This window comes from Petromyzon marinus, chromosome 44 (assembly GCF_048934315.1).
Source record: "Petromyzon marinus isolate PM22_M1 ecotype Great Lakes invasive population chromosome 44, UKy_Petmar_22M1.pri1.0, whole genome shotgun sequence".
NCBI lineage: Eukaryota > Metazoa > Chordata > Hyperoartia > Petromyzontiformes > Petromyzontidae > Petromyzon > Petromyzon marinus.
In genome coordinates, this window is record NC_133710.1 from 3,523,904 (window position 1) to 3,537,981 (window position 14,078).

A 14,078-nucleotide genomic window follows, 5' to 3' on the forward strand; every position below is an offset into this window, starting at 1 on the left:
ACTCCGGTCTGCACTCCTTCAACGGCAGAGGAGCAACAGCGACACGACAGGAACTCTCTCTCTCTCTCTCTGTTCTCATCGTGGCCAGCAGCAGGAGGACCTCGACATTGCCATTCACAACAATCTAATTATACTTGTTTACTCAAGAAAGCCTCATTGAGTCTCAAGACTCTTATGTGTGTGTATGTATGTTGAGTTTCTTCCGCACCGTACGTAGCCGACCGTGCTGATCATGGAGGGTCCTGTCATGATTTGGCAGCATGGGCCGATACTGCTACTGGCGTCGTGATCCCAGCTTGATGCGCGGGTAATATTTTCACGATTGGGATGTTTTGGCCACTGCCGTGGGTTTCTGTTTAACTCTGGGAGAAAACCGGAGGGCTCCGTGGAAATGCATGCAGAAGGGGGGGGGGAGGGGGCGGAGGAGAAGGCGGCAACAAACCCGACGCAGAAAAAGGCCCGAGAGGTGGGAGTCAAACCCAGGGAGTCAAACCCAGGCACTAATTGCCGCGAGGCTCGAGTGCAACCACGACGCCGCAAGCAGCAGCAGCCTGCCGGAGGCTTCACGAGGGATCTGCAGCCTGCCGGAGGCTTCACCAGGGATCTGCAGCCTGCCGGAGGCTTCACGAGGGATCTTCAGCCTGCCGGAGGCTTCACGAGAGATCTTCAGCCTGCCGGAGGCTTCACCAGGGATCTTCAGCCTGCCGGAGGCTTCACGAGGGATCTTCAGCCTGCCGGAGGCTTCACGAGAGATCTGCAGCCTGCCGGAGGCTTCACCAGGGATCTTCAGCCTGCCGGAGGCTTCACGAGAGATCTTCAGCCTGCCGGAGGCTTCACGAGAGATCTTCAGCCTGCCGGAGGCTTCACGAGGGATCTTCAGCCTGCCGGAGGCTTCACGAGGGATCAGCAGCCTGCCGGAGGCTTCACGAGGGATCAGCAGCCTGCTGGAGGCTTCACGAGGGATCTTCAGCCTGCCGGAGGCTTCACGAGGGATCTTCAGCCTGCCGGAGGCTTCACGAGGGATCTTCAGCCTGCCGGAGGCTTCGCGAGGGATCTTCAGCCTGCCGGAGGCTTCACGAGGGATCTGCAGCCTGCCGGAGGCTTCACGAGAGATCTTCAGCCTGCCGGAGGCTTCACGAAGGATCTTCAGCCTGCCGGAGGCTTCACGAGGGATCTTCAGCCTGCCGGAGGCTTCACGAGAGATCTTCAGCCTGCCGGAGGCTTCACGAGGGATCTGCAGCCTGCCGGAGGCTTCACGAGGGATCAGCAGCCTGCCGGAGGCTTCACGAGGGATCAGCAGCCTGCCGGAGGCTTCACGAGGGATCAGCAGCCTGCCGGAGGCTTCACGAGGGATCTGTAGCCTGCCGGAGGCTTCGCGAAGGATCTTCCTCATCGCCGCTGTTGTTGTTCCCTGCGTGTGCCTGGGGGTGAAGGTGCGACACGACTTTGTGAACGGGCGCGTGTCGCTGAGCGACGTGGCGGGCGTGGAGGAGGAGTGCCTGGGCATGGCCGTGCTGGACATGATGCGGCGTGCGCAGCTGCAGAGCATCACCCTGCTGCAGGTGTTCAACAGCATGAGGTGCGTCGTCGGTGTCTCCTGCGCTCTCCGTGCTGTCCCTGCTGCTGTTCCTGCTGTCCTTGCTCTCCCTGCTGTCCCTGCTGCTGTCCGTGCTGTCCGTGCTGTCTGTGCTGTCCGTACTCTTCCTGGTGTCCGTGCTGTCCCTGCTGCTGTTCCTGCTGTCCGTGCTCTCCCTGCTGTCCCTGCTGCTGTCCGTGCTGTCTGTGCTGTCTGTGCTGTCCGTACTCTTCCTGGTGTCCGTGCTGTGCCTGCTGCTGTTCCTGCTGTCCTTGCTGTCTGTGCTGTCCTTGTTGCTGTCCGTGCTGTCCCCCGTTCTATGTTTGTTGCTGTCCCCACCTTGACTCTGATCGCACTGTCAGCGTCGCGTCACGAGACATTGTCCCGAGTGCGCAAGATCGGTGAGACGGCCGGGATCAGCGTGCCGAGCGGCAAGCGGCACGCGGCATTACGCCGCTCAACGCGTCGCTCAACGCGTCGCTCAGACGGCGGCAACGGATCACTCAAGGCGGATAAACTAACAGCCACGCGTGGGTGCGTGCGTGCGTGCGTGCGTGCGTCCTCTCCTCCTCCGCCGCCACCGCCTGCTCAGCTACAAGAAGTGCCTCCCGGTGGACGTGCGTAGCCGCATCCAGAGCTACAACCTGCTGACGCGGCGTCGCATCCGCAACCGCTTCCGGCGGTTTGTGCGCCGCTTCGGGCAGTGCCGCACGGGCCTGCGCGACCTCACGCTCAAGTACCTGACCAACGTGGAGAGCCTCGACCCCACGTTCGGCCAGGAGGTGTTCGGCGCCAAGCAGCCCACCGACCAAAAGTCGCTGCTCGTCGCCGTGTCTGCGCAGCACGGCGTGCAGTGGCGCTTCGACGGAGAGGTGCGGGCTGGGCTGGGCTGGGCTGGGCGCTTTTGACATCGTCGTCATGATCGTTATCGCCGTCGTCACATTTATCGTCGTCGTCGTCGCCGTCGTCACGACACTTGTTATCGCGATCGTCACCCTTACCGCTATCATCGTCGTCATCATCATCGTCGTAGCCATACAGGCGCCGTTAGCGAGCACCTATCAAGAAACATGCCGCAACACGCACACACAAGCAGGCACTGACAAATGCACAATCTCACGAGCACGTACACAGCAATGCATGTATGTACGTGAACTCATTTAAGGCTGAGTTGACGAAGGGGTAGGCCTAGGATCGGTTCAGATATTCATCACCGATGTTGGCCGCGAGCGGGAATTGAACCTGTACCTCCACGTTCGTGCTAACCACAACACTACAGCTCGCCATCATAAGGGTCCCCCCGTATAACCTTGACATATTGTGGAAGCAAGCGCCGTTAGCGAGTAGTACCTATGAAGGCCGGCACGGCACACGGAGGGGTGGGTGGCCAGCGTCACACACAGACACGCACGACCTTTGCGACGGCGGCATTGAAACTGTAAAAATAACTTGTTTAGTCGGGTGGCGGTTTAAGTAAAATATGTTACGGCCTACATAAAGAGACAAAAAGCACTTGACCAACGAGCTTATGAAACCTGCACAGCAAGTCCGTGTAATTATTCTTTCGGGCGGTTATTTTACTCCACGTGGCGCACGGGGAGCCGGGCTCAAGTCTGCCGAGGCAGTGGGGCGTGGGCTGTGTGCGCTGGGCGGCGCCCGCCAGCGAGTGTGGCGGTGGCACAACTGGAGGATGCGTGAATATATCGCGGAGGAGCGGTGGCGCGGTGGCGAGCGCGCGACGCGCGATGAAGCCCGTCGGCCCGAGTTTGATTCCGGACGAACATCGGCGGCGAGCGATAAGACTGTGTAGCAAAAAAATGTGTTCCTGGGTAGTAAGTGTTATTTCCTAATTGCTTATGCCTCAAAAAGTACAGAAAATGGCTATTATTCCACACAAACTTTGCTTTTGTGACCAGGAGAGTGATAGTTTGAAATTTACCTATTTTCAGTGAGAAAACGTGGTGTGCATTTGTGTCATTCCTTCACGTACAAAGTCCTGGTCACAAAAGCAAAAGTTTGTGGGGAATACTAGCCATTTTCTATAATTTTGAGGCATAAGCAATTAGAAAATAATACTTACTAGCCAGGAACAAAAATCGTGTTACATAGTGTCATCGCTCAGTGGGCCTTGCGTGGTGAAATAAAAACGCTTGGTTTAGCAGCTCAGAGTGGTTTTGAAGTGCCTCACTAAACCAACAGCACGGACCAGTGTGGTGAAGTATGGTCAAATGGCTCGCCACAACTTGCACGGCATGGGGGGGGGAGGGGGCTGCGCGCACGACGAGCGAATTCCAGACGTGGACGTGAAATTTGGACCGAAGAGAACGTCACCCCCGGCTGCTTTCCCGCGGGAATCGGTGGCACCGTGACGCTGCGGCTTGCGAGCCCGGACGGCGCGCAAATCCACGCGACGCCGTGTGGATCCCAAACATCCGGAAAATATTCGGAAAAGTCTTCCAAAAATATTCGGGAAAGTCTTCCAAAATGTGAAACGTTCAAGGCCGAGTCTTAAACTAACATCCCCCCCCACCCCCCACCACTCCCCCCTACCTCCCTCTGCCACCCGCTTTGTCGCGCTCCGCAGACCCCCATGCCCTTCCAGACGTTCTGCGACTTCTCGGCCATCACGGACATCAGCATGCACGCGGCCTGCACCCCCAAGGACGGCTGCATCGTCACCATCAACCGCCAGGACTGCAAGCCCATGGTCAGTGCCCGGGCTGCTCGCTCGCGACGCACCTCCTGCCGCGGCTCGCTCACAGTGCGGCTGACGGCGGGGCACGGCGTCGCGTGGCTGCGCGAGGAACGCCACGGCATCTCGGTCGCGATGGTTCACAAAATTCTAGATTTAAAGCTTTCGTGACTACAAGGATTTCTACTCTTTGGTTCTATCCGGTAAAGTCATCGTCACCGAATAGAACCAAAGAGTATGGTTCACAAAAGCTTCGCTCGGGATTAAGATGCTGAAGAAAAACATCGCGGCCTGACGACGGAGAAGATCGGTGCCAGGATGATGTGGCACTGCTTGGGGGGGGCGCATATGGCACACGACGGAGGAAAGCGAATGACGAAAATTGTGGTGGACGTCCACGGACGGGGCTATCTGCCCATAGATTCGATTAATTAATTGCGCCGTTCGCCGCCGCGCTTGAATCCCGGACTCCGCTGCCACTCGTCGAGCGCCTCTAGTGGCTGCCAGGATCTCGTAAAAAAAAAAAAACGAGCCACGCACGACAGGGACGCGCGAGCAAAATCCCGCGGGCGCGCTCGCGACATCCGCTCCGATCGCCGCACGCGACGCAGGCGCGCGGGTCGGTCTCGATCGACGACGGGGGTCCGTCCACCGGCACCCGTGCTCTCGCTCTCTCCCCGCTGAAGCAACGACGCGGACTCGTGTTGCCGTGTCCGCGCGCTTGAATAGAGGGCGCGACCCGAGCGAGGCATTCCGTATCTCGGCACGACGGCAGATGTTCCTCCTCCTCCTCCCCCGCCACTGCGCCCCCAGAACCTGTTTGGTCTCTCTATTTTCCGAGTTCACGGGGTTTGCGTTGTTTTGGCTTCGGTCGCCTGTCACGCTCGCCGCGCGTGCGTTTACTCCGCCGAGTGGAAAGAGCCCCGCACAGACGCTCCTCCCCCCCCACCCACTTCCACTCGCAAATCCCCCGTGATGGATTCAAATCTCGTATGCAGGGGAGTACCGTGTGTCCAGCGAGACATAGCATATGCATGTTGACGCGCAGGCAAACCTTTTAAAGGCTACGTGGTGTCCTGTTCAAACGGGCATTAAGGCGGTGCTCAACTGCCGTTTATAATTATCCGACGAACCCGACGACCCGGACCGGTTCCTGGGCACCGCCGACGCCGTACTGACAAACGTGGTGAAGTACGGTTAAAAAAAAAACTACTACCGCCGCACGGCGGGTCGGGGGGGATGGGAAGGGCTGATGCCTTCTCATCCAGCAGTGGAGCGACGAGAGGCTGAAGATCACTTGTCGCTTCTTCGACGCCAGAGTCGCAAAACGAGACGGGAAGTGCAAGAGAGACAAATAGGGGAAGATGCAGAGGGGAAGAGGATCAACACAAAGCATGCACAGAGCGTCGCGCGGACGATGACGATGTGGGGACGACGACACGGGGACCTGATGGGCGGCGGTGGCGGTCGAGAGGAATGTAGAACGCAAAAGACTTGTCGATGTTGACCAAGTTGGCCGCAGTTGCACCCGGTCTCGTCGGAGCCGGGAAGCTAAGCAGGGTCGAGCCTGGACAGCGGCGCGGATGGGCGACCGCCGTGCGTAACAGGTGTTGGCGGGGGCCCGCGTTGCGGTTAAGCGTGGTTAAGCACGGTAAACCGCATTGCGTCGACGCCGTTCCGAGCCTTTTTGCCAAACCAACACCGAGCAAGCGAAACCCTCCGCCGCTGGGACCGGCCTCGGGGGCAGCGCCGCGCTCGACGCGGAGGAGCGTGGAACGCGCGGCCACCGCGGAGGCCGAGGTCGAGCACCGTGCCCCCCCACCCCCTCCCCGGCGCGCCAGGGCGCTCGGGGTTAGAGGGCCGCCTGGCGGCGTCGTCCCGCGGGGACCGCTCTGCGCTCGGGCCAGGGGGGGGGGGGGGGGCACGCGACCGATGGCGGCGACGGCGATTGGCTTGAAGGACGCCCGCATCAAATACGAATCTTGACGGGTCCGGCTGAACGAGCGTCGCTCCGGTAATCGACCCACGGGCAGTTCGCAGCGTTGATGACGGGGTAAAGTTTGCCGTAGGCCTTCGGGGGGTGGGGGGGAGGTGAAGGGAAGTTTTTTTTTTCTTTCTCTTTGCAATGACGAGAAGTTGAAGGTTTTACTTTCAAATCCAGGCCGCACTTCCCCAAAATTCCCACCTGCCTCTCGGCGGTCGAGGAAATAGAAAAGGGCAAAGCGACCTACGCATCCGCACGTAAAACCCCGCTCCGTAACCACCGTGCGGCGACGGCGGTGGCGTTGCCCGGCACCTCGCCCACCGCGCAGTGCCCGTTGGTCCCGGGGGGGGGGGGTGGGGGGCGGAGGGGGGGGCAGGGAGGAAGTGACACACGGCGCTGGGATCGCGCGACACGCACGCAAATTTTGGCCACATCAGCGCGTTTTCTGGAAAGGCCCAGAGATGACGCACGGGGGGGGGGGGGGGGGGGCGGTTGGGAGCCTTCGCCCCCGGCAGGAGCGTTTGGGACGTTGCGCCACGTGAAGCGAGCACGGAGCGCCCCGTGCCCCCGGTGCCTGCTAGGCCCAAGTCTACCAAGAAAATGCTTCGGGCACCCAAGCAGCTCAAGCGGACGGGGGACACTGCATCATGGATGAAATAGCATTTTGATTCGTAACAAAATCAGCCATTCTCGTTTGCATCTCCTCTCGTGGAACGTGGATCCACGTCCGTCTCCAGTCTGCATCGCTGCCTCATCCACATCTCTGTTCTCTCGTCTCGCCACATCTCGATTTGGCGTCGACACCTTCCGGCGTCTCGCGAGGGAACCTTTTTCAACTGGAAGGAAGCAGGGTGGGGGGGGTCCCAACGAGCGGCCCGCCTGCAGGGCCCCCACCAGGGGGGGCCCCGTGGGGTTCTGCCGTCGTGACCTCGCTTGGGGTTGGGTGACACTGCGCCTCTGCCCCCACCCCTTCCCCCATCTTCCCTGCCCCCCCCCCCCCCCCCACGACTGGTTACCCACGGCCGGGACGCTGCGTGCGGCTTTGAGATAAAGAGCTTCACATGCGGTGGAGGGACCTCAAGAGCTGCGCTTCACACGCTCTCACAGCGGGATACCCGGGGGCGTGCACCAGAAATCAGCAGCAAGGCAGCGCTCCCGGCTGTCCGCGCTCCCGGCTGTCCGCGCTCCCGCTCATCACCTGTGCCGTCTCTGCGCTGGTGTCGAGGGCTGCTGCTTCGTTTCGAGCGACGTGTGGTGTGGCGGGCGGGGAGGGCTGTCAGGCTGCTGGCCGGCACACATGGCAGGCCCCGTGAAGTAAAGTAGAAGGTCGCTTTAAAGGCAACCGTGCTAATTGCACCTCCGATTATAGCGTGGTTGACTACGTACGCAGTTCTGTGGTATCCGCTTCCGCGGGCCCGTTGTCCAATGCGAAAGGTGGGTTTGCGCTTTTCCGTCTCATTATCGCGCAGTCGGCATTAAATTGGGGAAAAAATGCTGAAAACAAAAAATTGGTGGAATGTTTTGATACCGGCTGGAGGGGGGGCTGGACTCAACGGGTACGGACTCAACGATGGGCATCGCTACTTCCGGTCGTACGCTCGGGCCGCGTAGTTACTCGTTTGGTTTAGCGTTTAACGGTCGTTTAACATTGACCGCGTCGTGCCCCCCTGGAAGCGCGGTCAGCTTCTCCGATGAGCACGGTTGGCTACGTACGGCGCGAAAGAAGTTCAACGTACACACGCATACAAACAGCTGTCCAGGTGGCTCAGCGGTCGAGAGGGGTGGGGGGGGCCTCACGGCCAGAGGTGAGCTCCCGCAGGGGCCACCGGGCAGAAGCATCGACCCCGGGGCCTTGCTCCCTAATCGTCAGAGTCGCCAGCGTCGCGCGCAGGCATTGAGGAAATGTTAAATTCCACCACCCCACCCCCCGTCCACCCACACAAAAATCAAAATGCAGAGTTAAAACATTTCACTCACGGGGACGTCGACTTGAATTGCACTCGGTTTGCCGCGGCAGCGCCAGCGGGGGGATGAACTTCTATCTCGACGAGCCCGAGCAGTCCGGGCGAGCCCGAGGCGGCGACCAACGGAGCGGATGCTCGAGGGCAAGCGGGGGATAGCTTGCCCCAAAGTTATTTTTTTTTAAAATAAATATATAACAAAAAATAATGTTAAAGATTTCCCCCACCCGGCCCCCCCTTAAAAAAAAAAAATGCCTTCACCGGACAATGTGTCGCTTATGCAGTCGCTTGGCACAAGCCCCGCCCAGGCGGATCTAAGCAAACGCTCGCCACGCGTGTTTATTTCTTCGGAGTGCTAGGGACGGTCTATTATTAACGCGACGGGCGCCATACGACCCGGCACGGTTGGGGCTATTCACGGCCAAGCCCCCATTTCCTTGCCCCTCCCACCCCGTTGGCGGAAGCGAAGTCTCTCGGGCAGCAGTAATTCGCGTCGAGCGAGCTCTGCGCGCACGCGGAGAAATCTCCGCCGTGTGCGTGGTGTAAACGCGCAAGCCAGCGGCGTGCAAGGGTGTGCTGCTGCTGCTGCTGCTCTGCTACTGACAGCAGCAGGAAGGCGTGAAGCCCATCCATGTGCCTCGTGTGCGTGTCATTTGACCAACGCGTCGCACGTTCATTGCTCTCGGCCTCGTCCAGCCGGATGGCACGGCCGCGTGTTCAACTCTTTTTGAGTCTGTGGTCTAAACGGCACTACGGCCGCAAGTTCAGCTCCCGGGCTTGAGAGCATTGTACAAGCAACGGGCTGGTCACGTGGCAATGCAACGGGAGCTGTCGCCCCCCCTTTTCCTGAGTGTGTGTACGTTGAACTTCCTTCGCACCATACGTAGCCAACCGCGCTCATCGGGGGTGCGCGAGCAGCGTGCCGAGGTTTCGCATGGGTGGCCGGTGCGGGGTCGTGGGAAAGCGTGACCCGCAGCCGCTCGTTCAGCAGTGACCACGTTAATCACCAGCCGCAGCTGCAGCAGCAGCAGCAGCCGGCTACGGAGTCGTGTGCGCTGTGCGGCGAGCGACACCACCTCCGCCCCCCCCCCCTCCCTCCCCCCGCCCGGCCTCACGCCACCAGAGAGAGCGGTTGTGGGCACACGGTGCCAACTTCGGGCAACCTCATCCGCGCCCGTCGCAGTACAAGTTTCGCTCTCCACGCACGTGTGTCACGCACGTGTATCGCATGTCGGCACCCAGAAGCCAAAACCACCCCCACGGGTTCGTGCCCGCTCGCCCCTCACACACCAAGCCCGTGTGCCCGTGTCGACGGGGGCCCGCCCGCGCATGTGCCCGTTATTGCCGACGCTGCAGCATTGTGTGAGCCGGCGGCGAAACGGTGACTCTAGGCGGGGGGGAGAGAGATAGGAGCGCCGGCGTTCCTCCCTCGCCGGGCCTGGCGCCAGCGCGGCTCGTTTTGCCCATGTGCCGTGCCGGCCTTCGTAGGCACTGCTCGCTAACAGCACTTGCCCCAACAGCCTGCTGTTGTAACCACCTCGCCTGGTTTACAGGAGGTTATGGATTCGATCCTGACCCCTGACGCATGTATATTTGGAGTTTGCGTGTCTCTCTCTCTCTCCCTGTGGTCGCGTGGATTTTTCTCCGGGTCCTCCGGTTTTTCCCTCCGCGTTTAGACTCAACGTCACGCGTTTGGTAGCTATAAATTTCCACACAACAAGCCACTTTTGTTGAGCTATCATTTGTGGCCAGGTCGCGTCTGACAAAGAGCTACGTAGCTCAGTGAGCCTCACGTGGTAAAAAAAGATCATTTTAGTTTATGCTTTACATGCTTTACATGATTATACGGGGGGGGAGGGGGATCTTTGGTGCAGGTGCTCGGCGTTCCGGTCTTGGCGCTCGCCGGCGCTGCGGGTTTGTTTTGTTCGAGACCTGAGGGGCGGCCGGTGGTGTGGCAGGTACCGCTTGCCGCCGCTGCCGCTCGCCGATAGGGACACGGCGACCTTTGGGGTTTTTGCCGTTTTCCCCCCTCCGTACCCCCGGCGCGCGTTTCCGGGACGCTAATCAGCGCAAGCCAGGCAGGTGCCGCTCGTGAACGAGGAAGTATGGCCAAGGCGGGCGCTGCCGGCCGAGTAGCGGGAGAGGGAGCTGCAGTGGATGGAGCCCCCTCCCCCCCCCTCCCCCCGCCCCTCGACATTTGCACACTTAACACATTTGTCATACAGTGTTGGCAGTGGTGCAAAAGTGCAAAGTAACAAACGACTCGATGCGTTCCAGTCAACAACGCCGCTTCTCTCTGGCCCACTGCTCCTGTTGAAGGGCCATTGCCCGAAACGTCGCCTATTTATATACCCCCCTCGGCTACTGGGACAGACGCAGCTGGGATTCGATGATTCTAGAAACTTGCCACCGTCGTTTAGAACTCCGGGCCGCCGACAAGGAGGCGGAATCTCACCGGCGACCCTTCGGATCGCAAAGCCACCCCCCCCCCTCCCCCGGCGTGCTGACGGCTCGTTCACGGCATGGCGGTGTCGTCGCGTGAAGCCGCGTTGGCCCTCGTTGCATCCCGGTTTGGGGTCGCGCCGAGAGTCGGTCGGTCGGACGTCTCTCGACAGCGCCAACGTTCAGCCGGCAACGCTCGAGAGAAGCGGAGCAAAAAACGGATGAACGCAAAATGGGAAATTATTTGCGATTTAACCGAATTGATAGCAGGCCACGGTCCTGGTCAATCCACTGCTGGATGAAGGACTCCCCCGCAGCCTGTAGGTCACGGGGGTTGTTTGGCCGGACGTCATCACGCAGGTTCAGTGGGGTTTGGTGAAGGAGGAAGACGCAGCACCAGTTAAGATATCACTCGCCACTAATTTTAGCCATTATCGGGAATCAAACTCCGGTCACTGGGCTCACAGTAATTATTATATAGTAATATATACTGTGAAGCCATGTGGAGTTCAACCTCGGTTCACCCAGCCCCGCGTTACGACAGCAACACTTTGCAAGTCATGCCTGAACTATGCGCTCGGACTCGCTATTTCCTAACGTGCGTGGCACGTTACACACGTGGACGGTGGGACGTGCCACGGTCGTCCTACGTGGACGGTGGGACAGGTGACGGTGGGACGCGTGACGTTCGGTCTATTATTGGTGGGTTGGCACACGCCAAGATGCCTCTCTTCGCTTGTGTTAGCACTCGGCTCGTCCCGCACGTTCACATAGCACCGCTCACCGCTGGGTGGACAGAGGCACAGTGGGGGGGGGGGGGGGGGGGGGGGAGTGGGGGGTGGGGTGGGAGGTTTTAAGAAATTCGCCCCCGTCATATCAACAGTCTCGCCGGCACATCTTTCGGAACCGGCGACCTCTGTCCGGCACGTCGCCGACCGTTACGTCGGCGCGGCAGCTCCCCTGCCTTGCTCCGCAACGCCACCGGAGGGACGCTCGTCTCCGCGTGTTCGGAGTTTACGAGACTCCCCGAGGAGCTCGCTGGGGGCGGGCTGGGGGGGGCACGACACGAGCGTGACACGAGGAGGAGGAGGAGGAGAAGTGGCGGCGGCGGCGGTGGCAGGAGGAAGAAGGCTTTGGCGGCGTGTCGGGGTTTTGCGGGGATGGGGGCGGCCGTTCGTGCGGTGCAGTTTGGCAGGCTGGTGCCGGCTAGTGCCGGCGGTAAACCTCACCGGATCGCTCCGGAAGCAGCTGTGTGCACCGCTGCTGTTGCTGCTGCTGCTGCTGAAGCAGCTGTGTGCACCGCTGCTGCTGCTGCTGATGAAGCAGCTGAGTGCACCGCTGCTGATGAAACAGCTGTGTGCACCGCTGCTGTTGCTGCTGCTGATGATGAAGCAGCTGTGTGCACCGCTGCTGCTGCAGCTGATGAAGCAGCTGTGTGCACCGCTGCTGCTGTTGCTGCTGATGATGCAGCTGTGTGTACCGCTGCTGTTGCTGCTGCTGATGAAACAGCTGTGTGCACCGCTGTTGCTGTTGCTGCTGCTGATGAAACAGCTGTGTGCACCGCTGCTGTTGAAACAGCTGTGTGCACCGCTGCTGTTGCTGCTGCTGATGATGAAGCAGCTGTGTGCACCGCTGCTGTTGCAGCTGATGAAGCAGCTGTGTGCACCGCTGCTGCTGTTGCTGCTGCTGATGAAGCAGCTGTGTGCACCGCTGCTGCTGTTGCTGCTGATGATGCAGCTGTGTGCACCGCTGCTGTTGCTGCTGATGAAACAGCTGTGTGCACCGCTGCTGCTGTTGCTGCTGCTGATGAAGCAGCTGTGTGCACCGCTGCTGCTGTTGCTGCTGCTGCTGATGAAACAGCTGTGTGCACCGCTGCTGCTGTTGCTGCTGATGAAACAGCTGTGTGCACCGCTGCTGCTGTTGCTGCTGCTGCTGATGAAACAGCTGTGTGCACCGCTGCTGCTGTTGCTGCTGATGAAACAGCTGTGTGCACCGCTGCTGCTGTTGCTGCTGCTGCTGATGAAACAGCTGTGTGCACCGCTGCTGCTGTTGCTGCTGCTGCTGCTGCTGCTGATGAAGCAGCTGTGTGCACCGCTGCTGGCCCGGCGACGCGTCGCTGATCCGCTCGTCCGCCCCTTTACCCGCAGGAGCTGGAGTTTGCGACACTGCAGGAAGCGCAGTCGGCCATCTGCCTGCTGGACGGCTACTACCGCCTCACCGCCGACGCTCACCACTACATGTGGAAGGACCTGGCGCCCCCGCGGCTGGTGGAGCTGTGCCGCAACTACTGCCACGGACCAATCCTGTACGACGTGCCCGCGACGCGCATTCGCGGGTTTACTCTCCCCAGCGCTGAAGTTGAACACGCAGCACCAGGACTGCTCATTTGAGGCTTCGTCGACCTCGGGGAGGCCCCCCCCCCCCCCCCCCCCTTGACTGGTTGCGGGTGTTATCCGTGATCGGGAATTGAACTCGGGTCACCAAGTTTGCAGCACTGCACCACTGCCCACCCTCACAGTAACACGAACAGCGACGTTACTGACAACAATGAAGGTCGCCCTCTGGCAACGATGGAGGGCAAAGGAGCGACGCTCGCAACAACGAGCGGAGCGCCGGGCGGCTAATTTGCAGAGAGTTGGCACAGCAGGGGGTGTAGAGCTGGTGGTGCATCTGCCAGTCATGTTAGTCAGCCTACCCATGGCACCTGGGTCTGTTCCGAGCTCCTTCTGTCAGGGAGCCTTCCACACTTAACGTGGCCTCAAAGTGCACCTGGCCTGGCACAGGCGAATGGCGGATATTGGTATTGGTGGTGGCTGTGGGGATAGTGGGGATGATGGTGGTGGCCGTGACGGTGGTGATTGGGATTGGGAGTGTTGGTGGTGGCGATGGTGTCCATGGTGGTGGTGGTTGGTGGTAATGGTGGGGAGGATGGGGGTGGTGGTGGTGATGATGATGGTGGTAGCTGTGGCGGTGGTGATCATGGGGATGGTGATGGTGATGATGGGGGGTGGTGGTGGTGGTGGTTGGTGATTATAATGGGGATGATAGGAGTGGTGGTGGTGATGATGGTGGTGGCCGTGGTAGTGATAGTGGGGGTTGTGGTGGGGATGATGGTCTTGGCGAAGGTGGTGGTGGTGGGTGATAGTGGGGATGGCAGTGGTGTGACGCTTGACGTGTCTCCGTTCCCTCCGCCAGCTCCGACTTTGCGGTGCAGAAGCTCCGGCGCTTGGAGCACGGGGATGGCCACTTTGTGCTGCGCTGCAGCCCCAAGGAGCCGCACCAGTTCTTCATCAGCGTGCGCGTGCGGGTGAGACTGAGACAAAGATCCCCCGCGTGGCCTTCGCCAGGCTGTTAAGGGGGCAAGTGTCGCTGGCGAAGTAGCACCTCATGAAGGTCGACACGACAAGCGAAAGGGGGTGGGTG

The 14,078-nt window shown here is 60.3% G+C and overlaps 1 protein-coding gene across 1 annotated transcript in view; it reads left to right on the top strand.

The window, feature by feature from the left end:
• Window positions 1-14,078, top strand: part of LOC116951928 (tyrosine-protein kinase JAK2-like) — a 105,675-nt gene that overhangs the window by 63,573 nt on the left and 28,024 nt on the right. The window contains exons 5-9 of the mRNA XM_032970795.2: window positions 1,434-1,579; window positions 2,169-2,448; window positions 4,161-4,283; window positions 12,803-12,960; window positions 13,851-13,962. Coding sequence (XP_032826686.2) covers window positions 1,434-1,579; window positions 2,169-2,448; window positions 4,161-4,283; window positions 12,803-12,960; window positions 13,851-13,962 — 819 coding nt within the window. The remainder of the gene's footprint in view (window positions 1-1,433; window positions 1,580-2,168; window positions 2,449-4,160; window positions 4,284-12,802; window positions 12,961-13,850; window positions 13,963-14,078) is intronic.